This window comes from Desmodus rotundus, chromosome 4 (assembly GCF_022682495.2).
Source record: "Desmodus rotundus isolate HL8 chromosome 4, HLdesRot8A.1, whole genome shotgun sequence".
NCBI classification, from domain to species: domain Eukaryota; kingdom Metazoa; phylum Chordata; class Mammalia; order Chiroptera; family Phyllostomidae; genus Desmodus; species Desmodus rotundus.
In genome coordinates, this window is record NC_071390.1 from 47,890,711 (window position 1) to 47,917,785 (window position 27,075).

General features: G+C 36.0%; 1 protein-coding gene across 1 annotated transcript; it reads right to left on the reverse strand.

The window, feature by feature from the left end:
• SLC25A16 (solute carrier family 25 member 16) lies at positions 1-27,075 on the reverse strand. Its single transcript, XM_024561036.4, has 9 exons — positions 26,809-27,075; positions 23,197-23,289; positions 17,678-17,811; positions 16,693-16,756; positions 9,899-10,020; positions 9,597-9,663; positions 5,550-5,712; positions 2,335-2,403; positions 1-1,285 (listed from the first exon to the last, which is right to left on the reverse strand). Exons 1-9 carry the CDS (start codon positions 26,930-26,932, stop codon positions 1,129-1,131), a joined length of 993 nt encoding a protein of 330 aa, XP_024416804.3. The 5' UTR covers positions 26,933-27,075; the 3' UTR covers positions 1-1,128.

A 27,075-nucleotide genomic window follows, 5' to 3' on the forward strand; every position in this document is an offset into this window, starting at 1 on the left:
TAAGAATTGAAGCAGATATAACACTTTCAACTTAGTTTTCTAATGTCTTAAACACACATCAATTCTACAAATCACTATTTCTGAGGATTAAACTATAACTGTTTCCCTCCCATTTTTGTCATGCTTATAATAAAACATAAAAAGTACTCTAAACACAATACATGGAATTCTTACATTTTAAACCACTTTAATATAAAGGATAGCAACTCAAATAATGTTTGCATTGCTACTTAAGTTTGTATTGCACTAAAATTACTGTACATGGAAGAACTAGTCGGTGCACGTGTCATGACAGTACTTCAGAAACAGTCTCTGACATTCACGTCTACGTTAATGGATATTTCATGGTCCACTTACACATATTTCCTACTATACACCAAGTCATTTAACAAAACAAATCTATAATGCTAATCTGTGTTTAGAGCAGAAAGTCAGTATTTACCATTACTGCTTTTGGGAAATACACTGACTTTTTAAAATACATAAATCAGTCATAATACCTGGTAATAACATTAGAGCAATACTGGAAAATTCTTCATTTATTGCTGAGTCTCTACATGACTACTTTTTAAATACAACAATTTTTTTTTTAATGAAGAGAAAAAGAGTTTTGTCCCTTTATCCAATGGAGCAGTTTTAAGAAGACAAATAGTAATATCCCAATGCTGGCTTCTAAGCTATGATTTATGTAACTTAAAAGTTCATTTCTTATCATTCTGCTGCAATGCCTGTTTATTATAATAATAATAACCAATAGTAGAATCTTTGAAAATCATGATTACAATTAAAAGCTTGGGACAGCATTATAAGCTAATGGCAACCTTCTGAATCCCATTTTAAGTTAGTTTTACTTTCAAATAACGCTTTTAAATGATTTCAAACAACCTAACTGATTAGCCAGCATCAGCTTAGGAATTTTTTCTCAATGTTCTATGGTGCAGCTTTTGGCACTGAAGGTACAGCAAGCGCTCTTGATTTGTGATGAATAAAAAAGGTCAAGTACTAAATACCAGTGGTTCCTGTGACAGGGTAAATATCCCCCTTCAAGTAATGTTCTCCCCCAAATTAACGTAACATTTTATTTATCCCTCTGAGAGTTTGTTAAGGAAGGGAAATCATAATTTTCTTTCAGTTGAGGTGAAAAAACTGCTTCATAAGTTCGTATGTTGTAAAAGCCACTGCTTGAGAGGGAATGCAGCGAATGTAGTTCAGAGACAGGCCCCGATACAATCCTTTCCGAATTCCATGGTGTCCGTAGACATACTTCATCGTCTCCCACATGGTACTGAAAGACAACGGTTAAACGGTGACACCGTTAGGCCCGCTCATGAAGAGACAACGTTCAGATCCATGACAGCTCTTTTAAAACAAGCTAAATGACATCTTGAATAGTTTTTGGAAGGCAAGTGCTAAAACAAGCTAAAAACTCACAATAAAGCAGTAATGAATTCTAAACTAGTACAAATAACACTATTTCATAATAATATCTGAAATATTGTTGTACTCGGTTTAAAGGATGTAAGAAGAGTTATCCTTGAAGCTTTCATTTCAGCTCCAGTTTTATACTGTAACTAGCAGGTGGTTATATAACAAAAGCTTGAAGGACCATCTTTCACATTTCAGCAGTAAAGACTTTCTTGTTCCAAACGGTGTTCTTTTTCCTTTCAAACCAACATTCTGGGCTTTGCCTTTACCTTTCAATAGGCAATGTGGACTGAAATCTTCAAAAAAGCCTGTTGGGTCAATAAAGGCAATCGAGGGTCCTGAACAAACATCCAGCTCTTCCCCTGAGGGACAACACATCGCCAATCAAAGGGGATGACTCTAAATATTAACGTCTATAGATGACAGCGAGCTCTAGAGCTGTGCTGTGCAAGTGGCAGCTACTAGCCACATGTGGCTCCTGTGCACTCGAAATGTTGCCAGTCCAAGCTGAGATGTGCTGTGAGTGCAAAACACACCCTGGCTTTCAAATGCTCAGTCTAAAAACAGTATGTAAACACTGAAATGTTTATGTTATAATACTTTAGATTAATAGGTTAAAGAAAAATATTTTTTTTAATTTCATGTTTATTTTTATACATTTTTTTAAATGTGGCTACCAGAAAATGTAAAAATACACACATGGCTCATGTTCTATTACTATTTAACAGCGAGCTGCTCTGAAGTGAAAATCTCAGTAGGAGGACTGGGACCTGAATGAAACCTTGTAATTAAACTATGGAAGATAAAATGGGTATTCCAGACTCCCGATGAGACACAGTGCTATCTCCCTACTTCCTTTAAACATTATATTTCCTAAAGAAAATGAACAAAGATAAATGGAGAACTTACAGGCACTTTTCAAATTCTGGAAGAACAGTTCCTAATTGCATTCGCCTACGAGTTACATCAAATGGGTAGCTAAAAGAAGAAAAAGGCAGAAGGACTTAAAAATTATTTTTAGTTTTCTGCTTAATAATTATTGAATTCAAAGCCCAATATATGCTAAGAAATAATGTGTTCCTATTCTCTTATTGTTTGGGAGTCAGGATACAGGCACACAAATAAAGTTAAATAACAATACAGAGGTCTCCTGGCTTTTGATTATGTGGCTCCCTCAAGGTTAAATGGTTCTTTCCCTCATCACACTATCAATTTTTATTAATTCCTTAAGGCCAAATTAAATGCCACCTCCTGAAGAAAGCGAACTGGGTGCTTTTCGTAGTTGTAACCCTAAGATGGGGTTTCTCATCCTTGGCACTACGGATATTTTCAGTTAGATACTTCTTGGTAAAGAAGGGCCCTCCTGTACATTATAAGATGTTCAGGTGCATCCCTGGCCTTCTACCCATTAGAAATCAGTAACACACCTCCAGCTGTGACAATAATAAATGTCTCTAGACATTGATAAATGTTCACTGGAGACAAAATCACCCCAGTTGAGACCCAGTCATTTAAGAATACCCACCAAGTCCCCCTGTATACAGTAGACCAACAGAAATAACTTCTTTAAGGGGTATAATGAACAATACAGATAATTACATTTAGAGAACAGAGGAAATTCTGTGTAAAGACTGCCTGAAATGAAATATACAAAAGTAATCTCTTTTCAGAGTAGAATCCCAGGTTTTTAAAATTTTTATTTTATTGATTTTTAGAAATTTTATTTTGCTAATATTGACTACTTATGTTAGATCCTGTACTACACAACTTATGTACATTATCTCATTCCATCTCCACAACAATTCCATAAAGTAGGTACTGTTATCCCAACATGAAGCTAAGAAAATTGAGGCCCTGGCTGGTGTGGCTCAGTGGACTGAGCACTGGCCTGCAATCACTGGTTCAGTTCTAGGTCAGGGCACATGCCTGGGTTGTAGGCCAGCTCCCTGGTTGGAGACTTATGAGGTGCAGCCAATCAAAGTTTCTCTGGCACATCGATGTTTCTGTCCTGCCTTTTTTCCCTTCCTTCCCCTTTCTCTAAAAATAAGTAAATAAAATCTTTTAAAAAAAGGTTCAAAAATTGAGTCTTAGAGACATTCTCTAGTGTCACAAAGCTGCTTTCTATTTTCTAACTCAAAGTTCTCCATGGTACCTAGTATATACATAAGTGATATATACCAAAAATAATTATATACTTTTGTATACATTTAAATTTATTATAAAATAGTTGTAATTTTTAAAAATCCATGTACGAACCAAACAGGTCAAGAAGTAACATTACTAACAATTGAAACTCCCTACGTACTTCAATACTATCTCCAGGAATTATTTTTTAATGGGACGTGGGGAGAGGAGAAAACTTTATGGGGATAAAGGGACCAAAACCTGAAGGATTCAGTTTCCAAGCAGGAAAAGATGTACGTGGGTAGATGATTAGTATAAAGGACAGAATGTGAGGAGACAAGGTACAAGGATCAGAACGAGGGAAATAAATGAGGAAGAAAGAAAATAGCACTGTAGGCAATGTTCTGAAGTAAAAAACAGTAAGACTGAGTGAGTATACGGGTATGTAAAATGTAAAAATGATTTTGAGGCATTATCATGACTAGAAGATTAATGTTCATCAATAACAAAGAGGAAAGTTAGGAGCTGAGGATGTCACAAAGCGGAAAAATATATCTGAATTACAGAGTGGGCACTAACTGCAGAAGTTCAAGTAGAAACATCCAAGAGCTTGCTGGAGAAGCAATAGTGAGTCAACAATGGAGATTTAAATAGAACTGGTTATCTGTAGAGAATTGGTTCTCTTTATGAAACCATAAAGACAGATAAGCTATTCTAGATATTTAAGGGAAGAACAAAAGGAATACCATCTGGCTAGGCCTTAAAAAAATTGGCACAGATAGATAGGTTGGAAGAGGAAGACATGAATCAGCAAAGTACCGGAAAAGGGAAGGCTAGAGAGAATGATAGCCAAGAAAGGGCACTGTTACAAAAACCAAGGAACTAGAACAATTGGAAGGAAGGTAAAAGACCTGAGAAGGAGCCACTGGATCTGTTAAGAATCAATGGGTATAGAATATAGATTAAGAGGAGAAGTGGGAAAGAGAAGACAGATTTTAAGGATCTAAGCTGGAAGTGAGCAACAAAGAAAAAGGGCAGGCAAACCAAGAAGAGGATTAGAATAGCCAGAGGTGATCTTGTCTCTGCAACTGTACAAGGTTCCACAGCCAGGTTTCTAAAAGTAAACCAGACACCTGTTTTCTTCTTTACCCTCACTGTAGTATGATCTGCTCTCTCACACAAGTATACCAAACTGGCTTTAAGGTAATACTTAATTGTAAAATCCAGTGAACAACTTTCTTTTCAGTACTTATCTTATTTGACTTTTCTTTTTCCCTTGGATATTCTTTTGAGTCTGTGACTCTACCACTTCCTGTTGTCTTCTGTTTTACAGGACACTCAGTCATAGAAAGCTTTTCTTCCTCTTCCTGAAAAGTTCCTGCTTCCTGAGTATTCCAGCCTCTTTTTATCTCATCTAATCAATCTCTCTTGGTCTAGAGAAAGTCTTTTAAGCCACCTTTCCAATTACAATATAGTAGTACCTTTATGTTTCCAATAGAACTTAATATATAATTCCACTGCATTGCTATTGACTCAATAAGAATATAGTCTTCTTGAGGCAACAACTGTGTTTTTCCTTCAGTGAACCTCCCAATGCCTAGCACACTGACAAAGCAGGCCTTCAAGATTTTAGCGCAAGAGAAGCTGTGCCTCCTTGCATACGCAAACACAATAAATGGCTCAAATTTCAGAAACTTCGTACAGGCAAAGCAAATTCATGAGAAAATATGGATGAAGACTATGCGTTGTGTTTCTTTCTACCTTTCTTTATTTTGAATGAATGTATAGGAATTTGGGTGGGTTCACTAATTTGGTTAATTTGGCACAAAATTATTTCTCACATGGTAAAAGTGCAGGCACATCTGAAAAAATGTATTAAGTTAATACTTATATTTTGCAAGGAATACTATGTTTTAATAATCTATTAGAAAAAATGATTAACCAATGGTAAAAATCAGGACTGGGCAACTTGACTGAATGAGGTCGATGAAGAAACTTACGATATTGTCTGTGCTATTGCTCCAGCAACACCACCACAAAGTAAGTTTATGTGAGTTTTCAAAACTAACACATTAGGATTGTCTGATGAAGGTCTGCCAAGAAGGGTAGGAGCATGGGAAAGCCCAACACTCTTTAAGGTACCAAAAGTAAAAAATGAAACACCTGAAAAACAAAATATAAATTCACCACGATGCTAAACAGAACATGAGCTGTGAAAAGATACCAATCTTACAAAATAACCAATTAACTCAAGGAACTACCTATGCATTTCCTGTTTCCTGATGTATGACTTAATCTAAGATAAAAAAATAATTAATGTCTGTAACTAACCTAAAGACAACAAAATTAGCACCTATAAAAAATTATAGCATTGGTTTTTACACACTAACAGAAGTAGTTCAGGTCACTGAATAAAGGTGTTGGTGAACATAATGCCACCTCATACAGGAATAGAATTAAATTATTTTCCAAGGTTTTACATGAATAAATATTAAATTCATGATTAATAACTACAAGTAAATATGACAACTTCCATTTATAATAACAATAATGGTGACAATGTAAGAAAGAAGCAAAAAAATTCAGAAGTGACAAATCATTGTTATTTTAACTGAGTATCTACTTTTGTCTTCAAGAGTTGTGATCAGGAGAGAAATGTTCATATTGGCTCACAAGCCACATGAAATCTAATGAACACTGTATTAAGTTATTGGTAATATGAAGTTGGTATTGCTGAAAATTTACATGAGTTTATAATAGACCCATTAAAGTTGTATATTAATAAAATCAAGAATAGAATTCAGCCCTGGCTGGTGTGGCTCAGCAGATTGAGCACTGGTCTGCAAACCAAAAGGTCACAGGTTCCATTCCCAGTCTGGGCACATGCCTGGGTTGCAGGCCAGGTCCCCAGTGAGGGGCTCATGAGAGGCAACTGTACAATGATGTTTTTCTCCCCCGCTTCCCTTCTCTACAAATAAATAAATAAAACCTTTAATAAAAGAATAGAATTCAAACATCCCTATCACCTAAGCATTAATCAAGATATCCTGATATCTACTAAATTTTAAAACCTATTAAAGAGATACTTGATGGTTAAGAACAAATAAGCACTAACAAAAATTCAGCCCAGGATAAATATTAAGATATTTATCCTGGACACATTTATTCTTTATATAAAATTCTTCTAGTTTTATAGTATTTGGAAATGATATACAATTTTGGAATATTCATACACTTATATTTGGAAAATCTAGTCTAAGGTCTTAATCTGTATACAGAAAAAGCTCACAACGAGAAGGTTCATAACAACATAAACATAAGTAAAAAAAATTAGAACAATCTAAATGATGTGGAGTCACAATAAAATACGATGACACAATTAATAAAAATGGTATTTGTAAAGAGTATTCAAAAATATAAAAAATACTTGGAAAATCAGGAAGAGTTAAGAAATTATATATGTACATATAAATGTGTAAAAATATATTTTAAAAATTGAAAAAACAAAAATAAAAGATAGAAAGAGAAGAAAATACAGCAAAAAATTAAAGAATTCTACTTCCAGCATATGGCAGTCTAGGTGTTCTGAGGGACTTTGTCACTGCAGAACAACTATACCCACTGCAGGAAGTATAAAGTATCTCAGAACCCCAGAACCACCACCTCCTGAAAAGGTAAGGCCACTTCGGAGGTGTGGGCTTATGAGAGTCGTGCAAGAACTATATATTGACGCCAAAGCAGCGAAGCCGTTGAGATGGATCCTCCATTGGTCCTACAGAAGAGACTTTCAGACTCAGAGATTAAGATCTAGTAATAAGCTCATAATTAAAGACCACCATGCATAGGAGGAAGAAAATAAATTTATATATTTATAAAGAGTAAGAGAGTAAGGATTTATAAAAATAAGCAAACAAGATGAGAAAGAAATTTAAAAAAAAGAACAGCAACATAGAGAAATCAAATAGCAAGGTATAGAAACAAGTCCAAATACATCAATAATCATAATAACCATCAAGTGGACTAATTGACAACTAAAATGTTTTACAGACTGGATTAAATAAAATATGTAGCTCTATGATAATTACAAAAGAAATACCTAAAACATAAAGACATGAAAAAGCAGAAAATAAAAAGGATCGAAAAAGATATGCCAGGCAAATATTTACTTGGATATGGCCAAAAAATAACTATGAGATGGGTGGGGATTCGAACAATGACTAGACAACGCTCAGGAGTTCTTTCCAAGTTTCAAATGGTATGTAGCCATGCTTTTAAAAAAAGCATAAAGAGTTAAATACAGATACATTGTGGATGAAATAAAGTGAATTTGCTTTGAAACAATTTGAGATGAGGGTGGAGGGAGTAATTAGGGGTTAGATGAAGCAATATTTGCCATGAGTTGGTCACTATTGAAGCTAGGTAATAGGTACATGGTAGTTCATTATACTATTGTCTACTTTAGAATATTTTTGAAAATTTCTAAATCTTAAGTAAAAACAAATAAAATAACAAACTCAGTGAAAGCAGCTAAAGCAGTATTTAGGAAAAAATATTTACATCAGGGGAAATAAAGCTAAAGATTGAAAGTTAATTAGGTAAGCATCCAACTGGAGAATAAACCCAGAGAAAGGAGATAATTAAGACATGAACAAAAATTAATGGAGAATAAAGGTAGACTAGAGAAGAGCAAGAATAAACACAATGAAAAGTGGGAGACAACTATAGATAGAGCAGATACAAAAAAATAAGGAAAACCTTTTAACAAAAAGTTGAAAACCAGCACAAAACAGTCAAGTTCATAATGGTAAAGAAAAATATGAATTACCAAAATGACTCACAAAAACCTGAACAGTCCTACAATCACTCAAGAAATTAAACCAGTATTTAAAAGTCATCCCATAATTAAAACTCAAGATAACAGATAACTGTAAGCATTTTATACAGAGTCTTCCTGAGGATGGAAAATGAAGAAATACTCTTTAACTCATTCTATGAGACCTTGAGGATATTCCAAGAAAATTACAAAGTAATCTTACTTATAAATATAGATGTAAGACTATAAAAACAGCAAATTGAATTCAACAACATATAAAAGGATCATTATATCACAATCAATTTGGGTTGACATTAGAACATCCATTAATGTCATTCACCATATTAACAGATTAAAGGAGGAAACTATATGATCACCTCAGTAAATCCAGAAAAGGGTATCTGATAAAATTCAACAGTAGACAATAGTATAATGAACTGAGTCAGATAAAAATTCTTATCGAAACTTTCTCAACCTGGTAATTACTACACACTGCAGTAAACATTATACTAAATGAAGTATTAGAAATATTCCCTTTAAAATCAGTAACAGTCAAAATGCCCAGGATTATCACTTTTACTCACTGCTGCACTATAGGTCCTTAACTAGTATAGTAAGATAAGACAAATGTAAATAAAACTTTTTAAAAAATAAGGATACGAATGAAGTAAGAAAAATATTATTTGCACAGGACGTGACTGCCCACACAGAAAACTCAAAACCTCCACACGTAACATGCTGGCTGGCTATAGTATCAACAAGTAGGACAACAGCAAGTTCTAAGATCACATAAAAATTAAATCAAGCCATAAACATAAAATGTAATTTTCTAAAAGACACTACAAAGCTTACAAGGTTTCTGACTATATCTAGCAAAAATGTCCACAAAGTTTATAAAATTTCATTCAAAATCCAAACAAGTTCTTGAGCAACATCAAAAACTGCTAAAAAAATTCCTGAAAAAAGAAAGCATAAAGTCAAGGGACCGTCCTACCAAATATAAAGACTTTTTAGAAAACTGCATTCTATCCCTGTTCTAAAAAGCAGCACTGAGGATCACTGGAGAAAGGAGGGACTGATTGCTTAGTAAATGGTGATAAATCAAACGGTTAACCTTCAGGAGGAAAAAAAGTAATTCTGACAGATTAGTGACTTAAATATAAAATGCTAAACTTTAAAAATCATTCTTAGAAGGAATAAAAAAAAAAAAAGATCTGCCAAATTTGAAACATACCCGCATATGGAGCCATTCCTAATATAGTAGGCATCAGGCCTCTGTAAAATCCAAGGAAACCGCCTTCCTTGAGTGAAGAAAACAACAGAAGCAAGATTACATTGCTCTCATTATGCTAAACATCAAAGAACAAAAGCATGCATTATAATAAAAAAATTATTCTGGGACCAAACTTGCAGCATAGATGTGTTTTCATAATTATAACTAATTACTTGTAAGCAAAAGAATTATTTCTATAACATTCAAAATATTTCCCTACATACAAAAAACATGTTACATAGATGAAAAAAGTAAATATGTACCTTTGCATAAATCGTTCTGAATGCGTGAATAATTCCTGTGTAAGTGTGTTCCCCTTTCACTTGGAATGCTAGGCGTACTCTAACCATGTCAAGAGGGTAAGTACAGATAACTGCTGTCATACCTGAAAAAAAGTAAAGAACTTCGATGTACAAGAAATTTTTTGGCACATACATATCTTTCCTATCATTACATCATATCATATATATATATATAAAAGACATTTTTATACATATATGTATGTGTGTATACATATATCCTGTCATTTGTTTTATTCTAAAATTATAGCAAAGATGAAAACCCAATGAAAGCAAAAGTGAACCCTAGCTGGTGTGGCTCAGTGGACATAGTGCCGGCCTGCAAACTGAAAGGTCTCTGGTTCAATTCCCAGTCAGAACACATGCCTGGGTAGTGAGCCTGGTCCCCAGTTCGGGGCGTGTCAGAGGCAACTGATGGATGACACATCTCTCACATATCAATGTTTCTCTCTCTCTCTCCACCCCCCTTCTCCTCTCTTTAAAAATTAATAAAATCTTTTTTTAAAAAAAGGTGATATTGATACAATTGTATCATAATATCAGCTGAAAAAAACCTTGTAAATAAAGGGTCAGTTTCTAAAAATCTCTTCAAGTTATTCCCATTGTGAACTTATATTTTTAGCACCAAAATAGTACAGTGTAAGTGGATGGTGAATATTTTAAAAATTCTATTACTTGTCTATTCCAAGGTAAGATATCAGAAGAAAAACTATTTCCATAGCACTAGACAAGATATCTGACTCATTTTCTCTAATCCTAAAATGGAGAGATGCTTTACCTACCTATAAAACTATTATAAAAATAAATAAAGGTGCTTTTTAAAACTTTTAAAACATTATCATAATTTTCATTTTTGAATTTAGGTAAATTTGTTATTGACTAAACACATTAAATATAAATGTCCTAGGAAATAGAAACAATTTGTTTTAGGGGTAAGATTATGTGGTAAGAAAATTTAATACTAAGTTCTAGATTTTCATCAATATGATTTCAAATTCTATAAACTACCCAGCTGTTATTTTTTTAATTAAAAAAAATCTTTTTGTACAGAATCAAAGAAATGTACATTTACTGTAGGAAAACTAGAAAATAAAGACAATAAAAAATTAAATACATATTTTTCCTCCAGTAATAACTACCTAATACATATTCCAAACTTTTTAAAAAATTATTTTGTTGTTCAATTACAGTTGTCTGCATTCCCCCCCCCACCAAATCCCCGCAACCCCAGCCAAACCCACCTCCCTCCCCTGCTTCCGTCCAAGTGTCCTTTATGGTAGTTCCTGAAAACCCTTCTCCCCACTGTCCCCTACCCTCTCCCCTTTGGCTATTGTTAGATTGTTCTTAATTTCAATGTCTCTGGTTCTATTTTGTTTGTTTTTTTCTTTTGTTGATTATGTTCCAGTTAAAGGTGAGATCATATGGTATTTGTCCCTCACCACATGGCTTATTTCACTCAGCATAATGCTCTCCAGTTCCATCCATGCTGTCCCAAAGGGTATAAGCTCCTTCTTTCTCTCTGCTGCGTAGAATTCCATTGTGTAAATGTACCATAGTTTTTGGATCCACTCATTTACTGATGGGCACTTAGGTTGCTTTTAGCACTTGGCTACTGTAAATTGTGCTGCTATGAACACTGGGGTGCATAGGTTCTTTTGGATTGGTATTCCAGGGCTCTTAGCAGTGGCTCTTATAATCCCAGCAATGGAATTGCTGGGTCAAAAGGCAGTTCCATTTTTAGTTTTCTGAGGAAATTCCATACTGTGTTCCACAGTGGCTGTACCAGTCTGCATTCCCACCAACAGTGCACTAGGGTTCCCTTTTCTCCACATCCTCTCCAACATTTGTTTGTTGATTTGTTTATGATGGCCATTCTGACCAGTGTGAAATGGTATCTCATTGTGATTTTAATTTGCATCTCTCTGATGGCTAGTATATTCCAAACTTTTTATGTGTACATCTACACACATGTAAATACACACACACACACTTAAAACTTACAATTCTATTTTGTAGTCAACACTTTTTCACTTTATATTGTGAACATCTTCCCATGTGAGAAAAACATCACTCGGATGTACTATAGTATTAAAACAATCTTCTTAGACATTTAGGTTGTCTCCATTGTTTGCTCCACTGATATTGTAACAGCAAACACCACTTTGGTGAATGTCCTTGTAACTATTAAATATTTTTGTGCATCTTTCCCATTATGGATAAATTCCTACAATAGAATTATTAGGTCAAAGGGCAAGACTTTTAATAAAAACTGCTCTCTGAAATGATTGTGCCAATTTATAATGCCATCCATTAGAATAAAAATCCTATTTCTCTGACTTCTTGGCAGTATTAGGTAACTATTAGACAATTAAAAGATTAAATTATTCGATCATTTTCCCAACAATTGACAGGAAAAAAGCATTAGCTGTTATTTTGGCGTGTTTCTCATATGGCTTTGTTTGTGTGTGTGGTGGTGGTTTTATAACTTTACTTGTCAATCAGCAGTCAGTTCTCATCCACAGTGACTGTAGATTTTTGAAAGTGGTTACCTATTTGGTACACAGGTAATCAGAGTATAGGGCTTGTTTGGTGAATCTTCATCCTCATTACATTTTCTGGACACCTGCACACGAACACATGTGCACAAGGACATGGGGCATTCCTTACTCCTTTGGCCCAGACAGCTTTATTGAGACACGCACACATCTGGAGTTCCCATCTCCTTCACGGCAAATCCCCAGACCCCAATGAGTGCCCAAGGGCACGTTTCTTGAAGCTCACTCTACGAATGCACTTGGGAAGGTTAATGGTACATTCTCTGTTCTAACCCATGGTTGGCAGAATGGCCGTTCTCACTAGTCAAGCTGAGATGTGGTTGCAATTTTTGTGTATGTGCAAACTTTTCTTTTTCTCCCTTCAGTCAAGAAACTGAGGACTTATGATAAATTCAAACCAACTGAGACTACAGGATGAGACTCTCCCTAAAGTCTCAACCTCTTATCTCTAAATCCTAGAATCCCAGGAATTGTAGTAACCCAAGAACATACTTTAGTCAGCAATTACATTTGGTGATTTGGAAAGCTTAGAAGCATTTAACATTACCTTCCAAAATTACTATATGTTAAATAGAAAGCAAAAAAACCTCTGGTGGGAAATTACATTTCTAACCACAACACCAAAGGCAGTCCCGGTGAGGCAGGAGATAGAATAGGAAATCCTGAGACAATGCAGCAGTCATCAGTCAGCATCCTGATTTCCGATAATCGTCTTGTGACACCTGATAGTAATTAGCATTGTAGTTTCCTTCCCGAGAGGGCAATCAAGGAGGATTGTGGGAAATTGCATGTACAGAAGCTTAAGTAAAAACCCTACAAAGCCTGTAGCCGTTCAATAGAAGAGGGCCATTTCCTGGCCAGAGATGGCCCACTCCCATGTTGGAAAGTGTACTTTCCTTAATAAATTTCCACTTGCTTTGCTCTACAATATCTTTGTTTGCAACCTCCAAGAACCTGGAGCCTGTCTCCATCTGCAGCACTGGGTTATTAAAATTCTGGAGATTATATTCTGAAAATATGATAAACATAATTGTTTATTCTGCTCAAGCAAGAAGCATAAAGAATTTCTTCACAAAAGAACTAACACTACAAGGAGGAAATAGTAGAGAGAAGAGAGGAGTAAATTTTAGAAATTGGAGAACCCAGGGCTGGAGTAGAGGAGCATATGCTGACTCTCATCAATCTCCTTCTTTCCCAATTTATCAATGAATATGGAAGTAGATTTGAGTTTTCAGAGCTGGCTTTCCTCCCAGCTTACCACTGTCCTTTCCCTTCTGAGGTTTCCAGAGGGAGCAGCATCCAAAATTTATATACACATCTAGAGATTGAAGTTCAACCAATAATAAATGACTTCCAAGTAAATACTTTAGACAAATGGAGGGCTCCAGCATCAGGAACATAAAAGCTAAGCTAAGGAAACCGGCCTAGAGTAGATGTCCACGGTAATACAATTCTACTATATCCTATCCTTTGGATGCAAATCATTTCTTCGAGCCTGATAAGTAATTATCAGTTGTAAATAACTAAAATACACCTGTCCATAGCTGCGTACAACCTCTGATGAGTATGGTAATTAAAATAGTGCTCTTAGAGAATATTTAGGAAGAGATAATTCAATTATGACATTCAGGAACTACATCTGCAATCATTATTGCACAAAAGAAAAACTGTGACTTTGGATGCCTTTTATACAACAGTCTCATGTGGAAATCGAAGGTCTCGGGTAACTACATCATGTGAGTCTAGCCAAAGGGCTAGAGAGCAGATGTCTGAACATTATGTCCCCCCCCCCACCCCCATGCACGCACAAATCAGGCCTCGGATCTATTAACTAAAGAAACTTAGTTCTGATATAAAAAAATTCAAGAGGTGGACTATTAGTTCAGAAGAACAATTTCTCCAAATATATAGGAAGCTTGTTGCTTTTGAAGTCTGGATTGGGGCTCATGAGAGAGAGAATTCCCTTCTAAATAAAAGTTATCTAGGGAAGGTGCCTCAAAGCCATGTAGAAATTCTCAAAAGAAGAGTGTGCAATCTGTTTTAATAATCACTGGGCGCACCATATAGCAATTCTAACTGCTCATATCCAGGCTCTGCCCTGATTGGTTGCTGCCCACGTCACACTGGTTGTTAAATATTTTGAATGCCACCTCTATTTATGACTAAAAATTTCCCTTTGTTACAAACAAGACAAAAAGAAGAATTTAGGTGGCTGGCTAAAAGCATGTAACAAGTCATTGCCATGGAAGGTTTAATAATATTACCTCATATTTACAGAGGACCTAGATCTTTCACAGTGTTTTCACAGACAGGGAGCTGACCAACCACAAGCTCCACTTTAACAGACGGATAAATGAACCGTGGAAAGCTTGGATGGCCTGCAGAGAGTCAAAGGACAGGTATGAAATGCAGGCCAGCCAGGATCTCAGGAAATATTCTGTCCTTTCACCCTGCTGGCCTTGAGCTAAAACACCACACTGGAGTAGACCAGAGAGGACAGACAGCAAGCAGAGCTCAGCTCATCACACCTAGTTTCCAACAACTTCCTTTTTTCCCCCTCTTCTCTTTATCCTGACACGCTTCGTTCCGTGGGAACTAAGACTGATTTCAAACACCTAGGAACTAAGACTGATTTCAAATACCTGAAACATAAAGAAGGAAAGAAGAAGCACTTCCTTCAATATACAAACCCTGATTCTCAGTCTCCAGGTTCTCCTCTTTCTGGCTGACTGAGATTCAACATGTATGGACTCCAGTTGCAGGATGAGGGAAAACATTAAAGTTCAAGAAATATTTATAATGAGCTCTTTTAAAAAGATATATTGTATTTATTTATTTTTAGAGAGGGGAAGGGAGGGAGAAAGAGAGGGAGAGAAACATCAATGTGTGGTTGCCTCCCAAGCGCCCCCCACTGGGGACCTGGCCAGAAACCCAGGCATGTGCCCAACCGGGAATCCAACCAGCAACCCCTTGGTTTGCAGGCTGGTGATCAATGCACTGAGCCACATCAGCCAGAGCTAAAATGAGCTCTTTTGAAATGACAGTGAAAACATACATACCATTTTTATTTTGGCAAATACAAAAATCAAACTTAGATTCAAAGGCCACCACCAAAGGCAGAGGAGCAAAGATACCAGCTAAAAATAAATTTAACCAGAACATTCATTTCAACTATTTAAAATCATAGAAACAAAACCTACTTAAACATGGTAAAAAAAAAAAAAAAAGGAAATACTGGATAATGGAATCACTAGTCTTATTTATAATAGCTAGAACTTTTTAAACTTTCTTCTTTTAAAATAAAAACTTGTAATTGAAGCTCCTCTTGTTTACTATTGTTTTCTAATATATACTGAAACCTTGAGGTTAACATGTCTTTTGTTTCAGCAAAATGGAACTAGAAACACCATTTGAATGAACATGCTATTCGAAAATCAAGTGTCATGAAAAGGAAATAATACAAAGCCTTTAGGATTTAACTCATATTCATTATATTCATAATCCTACTTCATCTTTCCCACAACCCCCAATTTTGACCATTCACCTGTAAAGTTAAATTTAAGAGACAGAAAATTGAAAAGTGATACAAGAAATCATACTTTTTAAGATTTGGCCCTGACTGGGAATTGGACCGGTAACTCTTTGGTTCATAGGCCGGCACTCAACCCACTAGGCCACACCAGCCAGGGACTAATTTATAAAAAAATTTTTAAAGAAAAAAAATAAACATTTTCAGGAGAATTGTCAAAGGAAATGACATAGTTTTCACACAGTTGTAAGTTTAGACTATTCCTTACCATCTCCTGCTATAAAATACTTTGAGTTGGGATATGAATAATTTCTTGCTTTAAAAAAAAAAGATCTTATTTATTTATTTTTAGAGGGGAAGGGAGGGAGAACAGAGGGAGAGAAACATCAATGTGTGGTTGCCTCTTGCGCACCCCCCACTGGGGACCTGCCCCACAACCCAGGCATGTGACCTGATCTGGGAATCAAACGGGCAACCTTTTGGTTTGCAGGCCAGCACTCAATCCACTGAGCCACACTAGCTGGGGCAGGACATTAACAATTTCTTATATGATTGAATATAGAGAGATAACAAATGTATGCTGTTAATCAATGTCACACATATCACCTAAACCAAATTAAGTGTTTTAATAGAAAATAAATTTGTCAGAAATAAAATAAACCCACTCCTCTTACCTGCCATGGATCCGGCCATTAATCTGTGCACATGACCAGAAATTCCCAGCTTTGTAGTAATCAACTAGAAACCAAAAACATCAAATTAAATGAGATATTTTTAAAATGCTACCCATTTCACTGTTTAATAATGAAGACTCATTTCAAAAGAGTAACAGAACTAGTAAAAATAAAATATTAAATATGAGTGAAATGACTACAATCGTATGAAGCTGGACCGTGTTATATCACGCCATAAACAGGTCAGATATTTTCCCTGTAGCCTGTGCTCTAATTTTGTATTTTTACAGAAGCAGTCTAGCTTCGGATACCAAATATACTACATGCTGATGATCACAAATGAAGTGTAAATTGGAGAAATAGGAACAAAGCGCCTCTACAGACAATGAAGTCTTCATGTACTGAAGGCATCCGTCCTATCTGACAGACTAGCTTACAGTGTTGTCGTTTACTTTGCGTTTTAAGATACCCTGTGAAATTTAACATATGTAATCCTTTCTATGTTAAGATGTTTGACAGGATAAACTTTCACTCAGCTAGAAAAGGAAATTTGATCAATGAGTAAGATGGGAAAAGCTGTTAACTTAGATCATTACTTAAAAACAGATTTTTTTACAATATGGTTTCACTATTTTATATAAGAAAATCCAAAGCCACAATGTTCCTCTCCTACAACTGAGAAACAAAAAATGTTAAAGAGCTATTCATATTTTATGGATTTATTATTATCTACTTGAAGAATACTTTGGCTCTTCTTCTAACGTGTGAATGTAAACAATTTGCTGAAAAATGACTAACAATTCTGAAATAGATAACTCTAAATCCAAGTTACATTTAAAATTTTAAACTATCATAAGTCTTATTCCTTCAAAAAGGCATTACTTTACCCATTCATCCAAAGTAACTTTAAAGGCCAAAGCAAATGCCTCGTCAACTAAGTATGACGGTTAAGGACACAAAAGAAGAAAACGAAATAAAAGTTCACCGTTTTATAATGCTCAAACGCCATAAACTGGATTGCACCATAGGGAAAGATTCGAATCATCATTGCACCATTCCCTTTATATAATCCAAGGTATCCCTCCTTTTTGGGAACAGCACGCAAGGTAGAAAATACTCCTATTTTTAGAAAGATTTTTAGAAGAGAAATACTATTAAAACAGAGAAAACTATCTAAATTCAAATTTTCATGACAATCAGATAAAGGTTACTAATGTCATCATACATAATATAATTTTGTTTGAGAAATTACATGAATAGTAATTTCTATGTAAGTTAATACTACTTAAAATATACATTTGCTCAAATTATATAAATATATCGCATGTAAATATATAAAACATTATAGCAAGAACTACAAATAAATTATATTTATAATTATCACAAATTATATTAAACTATAGCTATCTGAAAATATCAACAACAGAAATACATTCAAAGTCCGTATATTGCAGGGCAGATGATCAACTCTCTCTGGAAGGACGAAGGAAGTTTCCCAGACTGACCCAGATACAAGTGTGGTTTGTTTACGTAAGAATACTGCCAGCCTGGCTGGCGTGGCTTAGTTGACTTGAGTGTTACCCTGTAAACCAGTACAGGTTTGAACCTCTCCCTCTCCCTCCACCTCCTCCCTTCCCCTCTCTCTAAAAATCAATAAGCATATCCTCAGGTGAGGATAAGAAAAAAAAATATTGCTAACTAAAAGAAACAAAGAACTATTAAAACTATTTAAATTGGAGGGGGGCAATTTTTCATCATTAGTAGACTTTAATTAGGAATATTGATAAACAAAGGCCTCAGTTCTGATCCTATATATTCATATGTTTATTATTCTATTAAGGTTAATCACTAGTCCCATTTCCAGTAAAGACTTCAATAAGCATATCACTAAATACTTCCATTATTAAACCACTTAAATTCAGGTTCCTTCCCAAATTTTTCAAACAAAAATCTGATCAAATATGAAAGTAAATCACTAGGCTCATTTTGAATTTTAGACTGCAAGTAACCTTTTGATCCCTTCCCAGAAATTACTTATTTAACATCCAAGACAAAATAGATAATAAAAACATTTTTAATAAGCAAGTATCTAAATGGACTAACAGTCTAGTAAAAAGAATTCTATTATGTTGACATACGGCTATGCGCATAATACATAAAATTCTCCCAAAATGCATGAATAATACAACTAAATATATTCACACACACACCTAGAAAGGAAATTCTATTAAAGATAGTGTCCCCTTGCAGGAAGACGGAGCAAAAGTTAAGTCCTGTTTAAATTTATTCAAATGCGTTAGTAACAATTTAAGGGCAATTAAATTTAGAAACAGGACTATCTATCTAGTAGGGACAGGAAGGCCGACGATGATGAAGGGGAAGTACAGAGGAAGTTTCAGTTGTACTGATAATGCTTATTCTGAAGCACTGAGTCCACATGTTTATTATACAGGGTCCGGAAGAAGTAAGGTTTGCTGGAGTGTGGTTGGTAGTAATAATGTGAGTATAATAATTCATAGTTTTAATTTGAACTTTTTACCTAAAATGTCATATGGTGTGCTTGAGTGCAATATTGTTATATTACAGACTTACATGTTTATGATTTTGTCATAAAAAAATTGGTAATAACAAAGGGGCATTATTTGTGCTGGACCCTGTATTATTCTTTAAAACTTTTTGATTACTGGAAACATTTTAAGAAAAACCATTAGTATAGGCAAAAAAGATACAGTGCTTTAAAAAAAAGGAAATCTAGGAAAGAAAGACCTGTAGAGGGGAACTAGAGATGACAAAAAAGGCACAATAAACAGAAAGCATAAAATAAGAATGTGAGTGAATAACTCAATGACAGCAAAAAAGAAAAGCTGAACGACAAAGTCATCTATGAAAAGCCAAAGATTCTTGCCCTGGCAGGTATGGCTCAGTGGGTTGGGCATTGTCCTGCAGACTGAAAGGTCACAGGTTCAATTCCCAGTTGGGTCACATGCCTGGGGGGTTCCAGGTTGGGTCCCCAATTGGGGCAGGTGCAACAGGCAACAAATTGGTGTTTCTCTCAAACTGATGTTTCTCTCCCTCACTTTCTCCCTCCCTTCCCCTCTCTCTGGAATCGATAAAAGGGGAAAAAAAATTTTTTAAGCCAAAGATTCTCAAATTCTGTTAAAAGGCCATTATTTAACCAGATGTTTACAAAAATCTCACCTAAAACAAAATAACTGAGAAAGACAAACGGATGAAAAATGGACATTGAATGTTTTCAAATGGCTTTTAAATATCTACTGAGATAATTGTATTATTTTTTTCCTTCAACCTACAATCTGTTTTCACTTTGGGAAATAAACTGAAATTTTCTTTCGTTCTTTTATTTTTTAAAAATCCTTACAAGGATATGTTCATTGATTTTAGAGAGAGAGGAAAGGCTTGGGGGGCTGGAGGCAGGGAGAGATAGTAAGCGAGAAACATTGATTGATTGCCTCCTGCACATGCTCCCAAGCCAGGATCAAACCCGCAACCTAGGTAGGTGCCCTGACTTAGGTACCAACCCACAACCTTCTGGTGCACGGGCCGATGTTCCAACCAAATGAGCAATCCAGCCAGGGTTAAATTTTTTTTTTAATATTTTTTAAATTTTCAACTACAGCTGACCCACAATATTATGAGTTTCAAGTATACCACATAGTGATTAAATAGTAACATAACTTATGAAGTGATCACCGCAGTAAGTCTAGCACCAATCTGACAACATACATAGTTATTTCAGAGATTTTTCTTTATGGCATAATACTGGACCCATTTCTGCAAATGTTATGAAACTGTTTGGAAAAAATATGTGTTTCCTGTAGGGTGCAAAATCCTCAGTGTATCTATTATATCAAGCTTGTGTGTTATTTAAATCCTTCTCTGTATCTTCACTTAACATCAAGCTAGGATTAGAAGGAACTAACGGTTGGTAAAATATAAGCATATGCTTGTGTATGTACTCATTAGCTGAAAGGAAGTGGAAGAAACTTGGAAAAATGCTTGATTCCAAGGAGGGAATAGGGACAGAGAATGACATTTTGCTTTTGTACTTTCCTGAATTAAGAACTTTTAAAAATATACATTTAAAAAAAATTTTAAATAAAGTGTAAAAGAAACAAAATTAAAAGTAAAGATTTTAAAAGAATCCTATTATGATTCATCTACCTATTTTTATACCACATCTGACTGTAAAAAGCTAAATGAAGGTGAAAGATCTGTAATATACTACAGGAAACAATCCTTCACACAAACTGCAGCTACAGGGAAGGAAAAATTCTAATTACCATACTCCTTACTTTTCATTTGGCCACGATAATTTTGATTCAAAATAAAAAGTAGGTTTTGATGCCTTGGAAGTAATGTCACACATTTTTAATTTTTTCTCTTTTTTTCCGAAAACTACACCAAGGTAAAGCAGAGCTCTAGGCGATGTGAGTGTTTAGGCACATGCTGTCCTGTGAGTGTTTAGGCACTAGCTGTCCTGCTCTCACTACGTGCTCAGGGGGACGGCAGCGCAGCCCCGAGGAAAAGATGGTTCACACAATTCTAAAAAGAAGCTAAAGTAGAAATTTTATTCAATAGCGTACCTTCATCTGTTATTTGACTGTGAAAACTCATGCTTTAAAAAACCAAAATTTTAAAAATGTTTATGCATACATATAAAAAAAGGAGGTATCTAGAATAAAATGCCAAAAAACATTTCAAAAATAAAAAAACAATACATTTTTTATGGCTTGTGTGCTTTTTTTTTTTTTTACAGCTTGTATATTTCAAAGATACACGAAATTCCATATACTACACCACTGCAGGAATTCCATTTCAAATTCTGCATGCCGTCTAGGCTACACTTATAGAGCCCACGGTATGCAGCCCTGTAGAGCGTGAAATCTAATGTGAATATGTAATCGAATAATTACAAATCAGGAAGCAAAACAACACAGATCAGCATGGGGAGCAGGTTAAAGGAAAAAACAACCCTGCTCAGCCACTGGTCTGTTGAGTCACTGCAGAACGCTCCAAGATATTGGGTAATATAATTCATGTCCCTTTCACCCTCAGTGTAGATAATAAAAGAAAGTAATTTCCTTCCTTTCCAGTTTTATATGATCTCTTAAGTTCAAAAGTCTGATTCTTTCTATACATGAAGAGCACACTGTGAACACACAGAATTTATTGCTGGACATAAAGATGGTAACTTTTTTTTTTTCAATATTAAGTACAGACTTAGTATTAAAAATATTGACAACAAAGTGAGCTGCAATTAATATAAAATATAAACAGCCATTACATTTGTTGAGGAACATCACATTTGAAAAATCCAATTGAAAAAATAATTCTTATGTACTGTTAATCATCTTCCTTCTACACTGATCTTGCATAGATCATGCAGAACACTCATCATTCCTATGTTTTGAAGCATAAAACTAAAGCAATGAAGTGATATGACTTGGTTGCCTTGACCTAATTTCCTTCTTGGTCTCTGTCCACAATAATTTTTTAAATTAATTTTTAGAGAGAGAGAAGGGGAGAGAGGGAGAGGAGGAGAGAGAAAGAGAGACAGAGGTCATGAACATGGATTTGCTATTCCACTTATTTATGCATTCATTGGTTGCTTCTTACATGTACCCTCACTGGGTACAGAACCCTCAACCTTGGCATATCAGGATAACTCTCCACCCAACTGAACTACTCCACCAGGGCAACACATTAAAGTTTTTAAAAACTCTTTTCCCTCCTAATTGAAAAAGTGATACATGTATGTTCAACATATGTTACAAATTAGCTTAGAGGAAAAATATTTCCTCTAATCTCACCACTGAATATTACCCACTAATGTTAATGTTTGTCTAGTCTTTCTAGTCTTTTGTCTAAACACGTTTATTTCCATAAAATGCAAATAATTCCACTATTTTGTAATATTTTTAAATTAACTAATACATTACAAACTTCGTTCCCAGTCAATTAATATTCTTTTAGAACTTTTTAAAAAGATTTTATTTATTTATTTTTAGAGAGGGGAAGGGAGGGAGAAAGAGGAGGAGAGAAACATCGCTGTGTGGTTGCCTCACGCGTACCCCCTACTGGGGACCTGGCCCGCAACCCAAGGATGTGCCAGGAATTAATCAATCCGCCCACCTTCCAGTTTGTGGACAATGCCAAACCAACTAAGCCACACCAGCCAGGGTCTGACTGGATTCTTCGAAAAAAATCTGGCTGAGCTACTAACGTGTGTCTGTCAAGGATGTAACATGTTAATCCCAATAAGCAAATAGTAGCACTTGAATGATTCAAAGATTTTGGTTTAGAGGATATCAATTATAAATACTATGGCAAATTAAAAGATTAAAATAAACAAGAGAGATCTATCCTTTGTAAAATCTGCTACCAAATTTGAACTCCCTTTTGTATCTTCTTTCCAGTGTAATTCACAAACGGAAACCAAGCCCCCAGATGATTCATTTTAATCTTTAGCATCTATTAACTCACCTAAATGTTTATAGTGGTGATTGTGAGCTTGTAATAAAACCTTTACTCGATCCAAAGGAGCGACTGTTGTTTTAGCACAGCATCCCGCAATACCTAAAAAATGTTAAGAGGTCAGGGAGATGTTGCATACCATTTCTTTCCAGATGGAAGCCATCATTTGTTCAGCCAACACATACCCTCTGATCTTTAATTTGGTCTCCATAGGTGTAACTTCCAGTAGAAGTGATGTGCAGATCATTGGCCCTCATTCTCTTTAACTTACTAATTGGCATGTCATACCTAAAAATAAGTTTGAAGAGTGTAAATCTGTCCCCTAATGCCTGATGAATTCTGGGAATCTTGCTAAACGTGGTTATAGAGACACTTGAAAGGTATTTTCTCAACTCTAAGGCACTGTTTGAAGAAACCTCCTCTTCTGTGTATAACTTTTGCATGGAAATAACCAACTTTTACCCATAAAATTCAATCATTCTCTCATACATTCAGGAATTATGTATTTGCTCCCTACTACATGCGACCCTGCAGACATGCAGATGACAGCAAAGTGCAAAAGCGCATCCATACAGGCCAGCCCTGCTAGCTTGGCAACAATATATAGGCTCTTTTGCTATGTTGTTTGTGCCCCATCCCCCCAAAATTTCATGTTGAAAACTAATTCTCAATTTGATAGCATTTAGAGGTAGGGCTTTTAGGGGGTGATTACATCTGGAGGGCTCTGCATCTTTATTTATATAAAATGCAATATGGGTCAACTATTCAACTAACCGTGGGATTAGTGCTCTTATAAACAAGGCCCCAGACACCCCTGACCTTGTGAAAACACAGTAAGAATTTGCTGTCTATGAGGGAGAAGGTCCTCATTGGACACTGAATCTGATGGCACCATGATCCTGGATTTTCCAGCTTCTAGAACTATGAAACATAAATGTTTGTTGTTTATAAGCCATCAGATTAAGGCATTTTTGTTATAGTAGTCCACATGAACTAAGACACTTTTCTAAAGTACCTTATATGCATGAATGCTCCTTGATTTACGATGGGGTTACATACTGATGAACCCATTGTAAACTGAAAATATCATACATAGAAAATGCATTTAAATTAAGGGTGAATTTTACTGTATATAAATTATACCTTAATAAACCTGATTTTAAAAGAAAGAAAACTATATAAAAACAAAACAAAAACTATGCAAGCTTCTAAAAAATACAAAGCTTAATCAAGATTCCTTTGCAGAGTTTCTGATACTTGCTATCTGCAATTCTTTTCTTCTTTTTATTAGCTTTTAAGTTCATTTTATGTATCTAACTAACTGTTAGATACATAGAAAAAAGTGCACAAATTGTATGTCACTTAATGAATAGTGAATACAATCACATAAGGACCACCCAAGTCAAGAAATGAAACTTTACCAGCCTCCCAGAAGTCCTTTCTGTATTCCCATAATCACTATTTGCCCCTCATTCTCAGAGATAACCAAATGGCCTTCTGACTTCTAACAACATGGACTCAGTTTTTATTGTTTTTTAACTTTATATAAATAAAATCACATAGAATGGCTTGCTTTGTGCCTGGCTTTTTCTGTTCAATATTAAGCTTGTGAGATTCATCAACATTGTTGCATGTGGCAGGAATTTATTCATTTTTCAATGCTATAGTATTTCATTGTGTGATTATACCATATTTTGGTAATAGGTTGTAATACTGATGGGCATTTGGATTGATTCTGGTTTGGGGCTATCTGAATATTGTGGACATGAACAGAAATATGTATGTTGGGATAAACCTAGGAGTGGAACTACTGGATCACATGACATAAAATGTTCAGCTTCACAGATAACTGCCCTACTAGTTCTCCAAAGCGGCTGCACCAATTTGCATTACTACCAGTAGCACATAAAGAGACCTGGTTGCTATCTCCACCAACATGTACCATGATTCTATTTTAATGTCTAATCAACATCACAAAATGCAACGTGTCCAAAACTGAACTGCTCATCTCCCCTCCACCTACAACCATCATGAAAATTCCTCCAACCACAGCCTTCCCATTGCAGCCAGTGAGTGAGTGCTTCAAACTTTCAGCAGCTCAGACCTTGAGTCAGTCATTCTTGACTCACTCTTACCCCATCTCTAACCTGTTAGAAAGTCCTATTCATTCTATCTGTATCCAGATTATCACAATTTTTCACCACTTCTCCTGTTACTCACCTGATCCAAGCCACTATTTATCATCTGAATTACTGCAATAACCTCCAAACTAGTCTCCTTGCTTCCATATTTACTTTCCTACAGTTACTCTCAACAGGAAGCCAAAGTGATGCTTGAAATATGTCGTATCATGTCACTTCTCTGCTCAAGACCGGCAATGGCTCCCAACTTCATTCCAAGTAAAAGTCAGATTCTTTACAATGGTGTGCAAGGTCCTTCAGTTGTTGCCCCCCTTTGTGTCTCTAACCTCCTTCTCCTATCAACGCCACTTGGCTGCAGCCACTGCTGTTCTTTGACCAGAGGAGGCCCACTCCCACTTTGAAGCCTTTGCTTTAGCTTTTCTCTCCTTCTGAAATGCTTCTTCTTAGCCATCAACTTGTTAAACTCCCTCACTTCTTCAAGTCTTCTCAAGTGTAATCCTTTTCATGAGAGTTATCATGACTTGTCTTATTTAATATGCACCCACTTAGCCTCTCCATTTCCTCGCCCCATTCTTCTTTTTACTTCTTTCCATTGGATTCATCACTTTGTAACAAACTATATAACTTAGTTTTTCATTGTGTTTATTGTCTTTCTCCACAACTAATGTAGCTCCAGGATATTATTTTGTTCCCTGACGTACACTGAACATGTAAAGTGCACACAGCAGGCACTCAAATGTTCCAGTATAAATAAATGAATGTCCTTCTATCAGCAGAATAAACTCTTAATACTACTGCAGCAGAGAGACATTATCTTTCTATAGGAATTTTTTTAATTCCTAGCTTTAATAAGTGATGACAACCCACATAATCAATTAAGAAAGGGTAGAGACTGAAACAGCTCTTTATGGGAAGGCAGAGGAAATTTCTGATAGACAACGTGAGCCTTCTGGTCCTACAGTCACACCAACAATAATACTGCGCCAGATACCTGTCAAGTAATTGTGAGTAACTGTAACAGAGTTTACTAGAATCGTTCGAATCAGTTTGGGTTGTAGACAGTTTTGCACAATTTTCCAATCATGTTTTAAAAGCTATTTGTTTTCTCTTAAGCAAACAACAAAATCCAATTCTACATTCAGTCACCTATGGTCTTTATAAGAGAAAGGAGAGCCCAGCATGTTTTACTGAAATCCCTCGGGTCTTTGTAAAAAACTCCCCTATTTTCCCATCCAACCCTGAAGAATGGGTGACTGGCTCAGCCCTTCCACCAGCAGCTCCACGGCAGCTCCAGGGCCCTCCTCCCCAGGATCCTGCTGTTACTAGTAAAGTGATTATTAGGAAAAGGTTATAGCAGATCAGGACAAACATCTGGCAGGTCACTGAAGTAGCCACTGTCCAAGAATGTCCTCCCGGCCGCAAGCACCCGACCAGCCCGTGCCACTTCGGGCGTGGCCGCGTCCCTCCGGCGGACACCCACCTCCGGCCAGGAAGGAGCGAAGCCAGTAGAAGTCTCGGCGGGCGGTTGGCCCTCCGCCTCCTGCCGCCTGCGGCATCGCAGGAGGGGCGCCGGCCGCTGCTAGGGCCGCCGCCGCCGCCGCCATCAGGACCTGGGCCGCGTCGGGAGCTTTAGTCTTCAATTAGCAAAAAGGCTGAGGCCATAGCCATTGCTGGTGCTTACAGGGCACCGACCGCCGCGCGGGCGGGGCGGAGCTGCAGCCGTCGGCAGGCGCGGGCTGATAGCGTA

Excerpts from the sequence above, each read along its gene's own strand:
- SLC25A16 (XM_024561036.4), bottom strand. The coding sequence starts at position 26,932 with ATGGCGGCGGCGGCGGCGGCCCTAGCAGCGGCCGGCGCCCCTCCTGCG. Across the intron at positions 17,812-23,196 it reads TCACCACTATAAACATTTAG|GAGTATTTTCTACCTTGCGT; the intron begins GTGAGTTAATAG and ends TTCTAAAAATAG. Across the intron at positions 2,404-5,549 it reads GCAATAGCACAGACAATATC|CTACCCATTTGATGTAACTC; the intron begins GTAAGTTTCTTC and ends TTCTTCTTTTAG.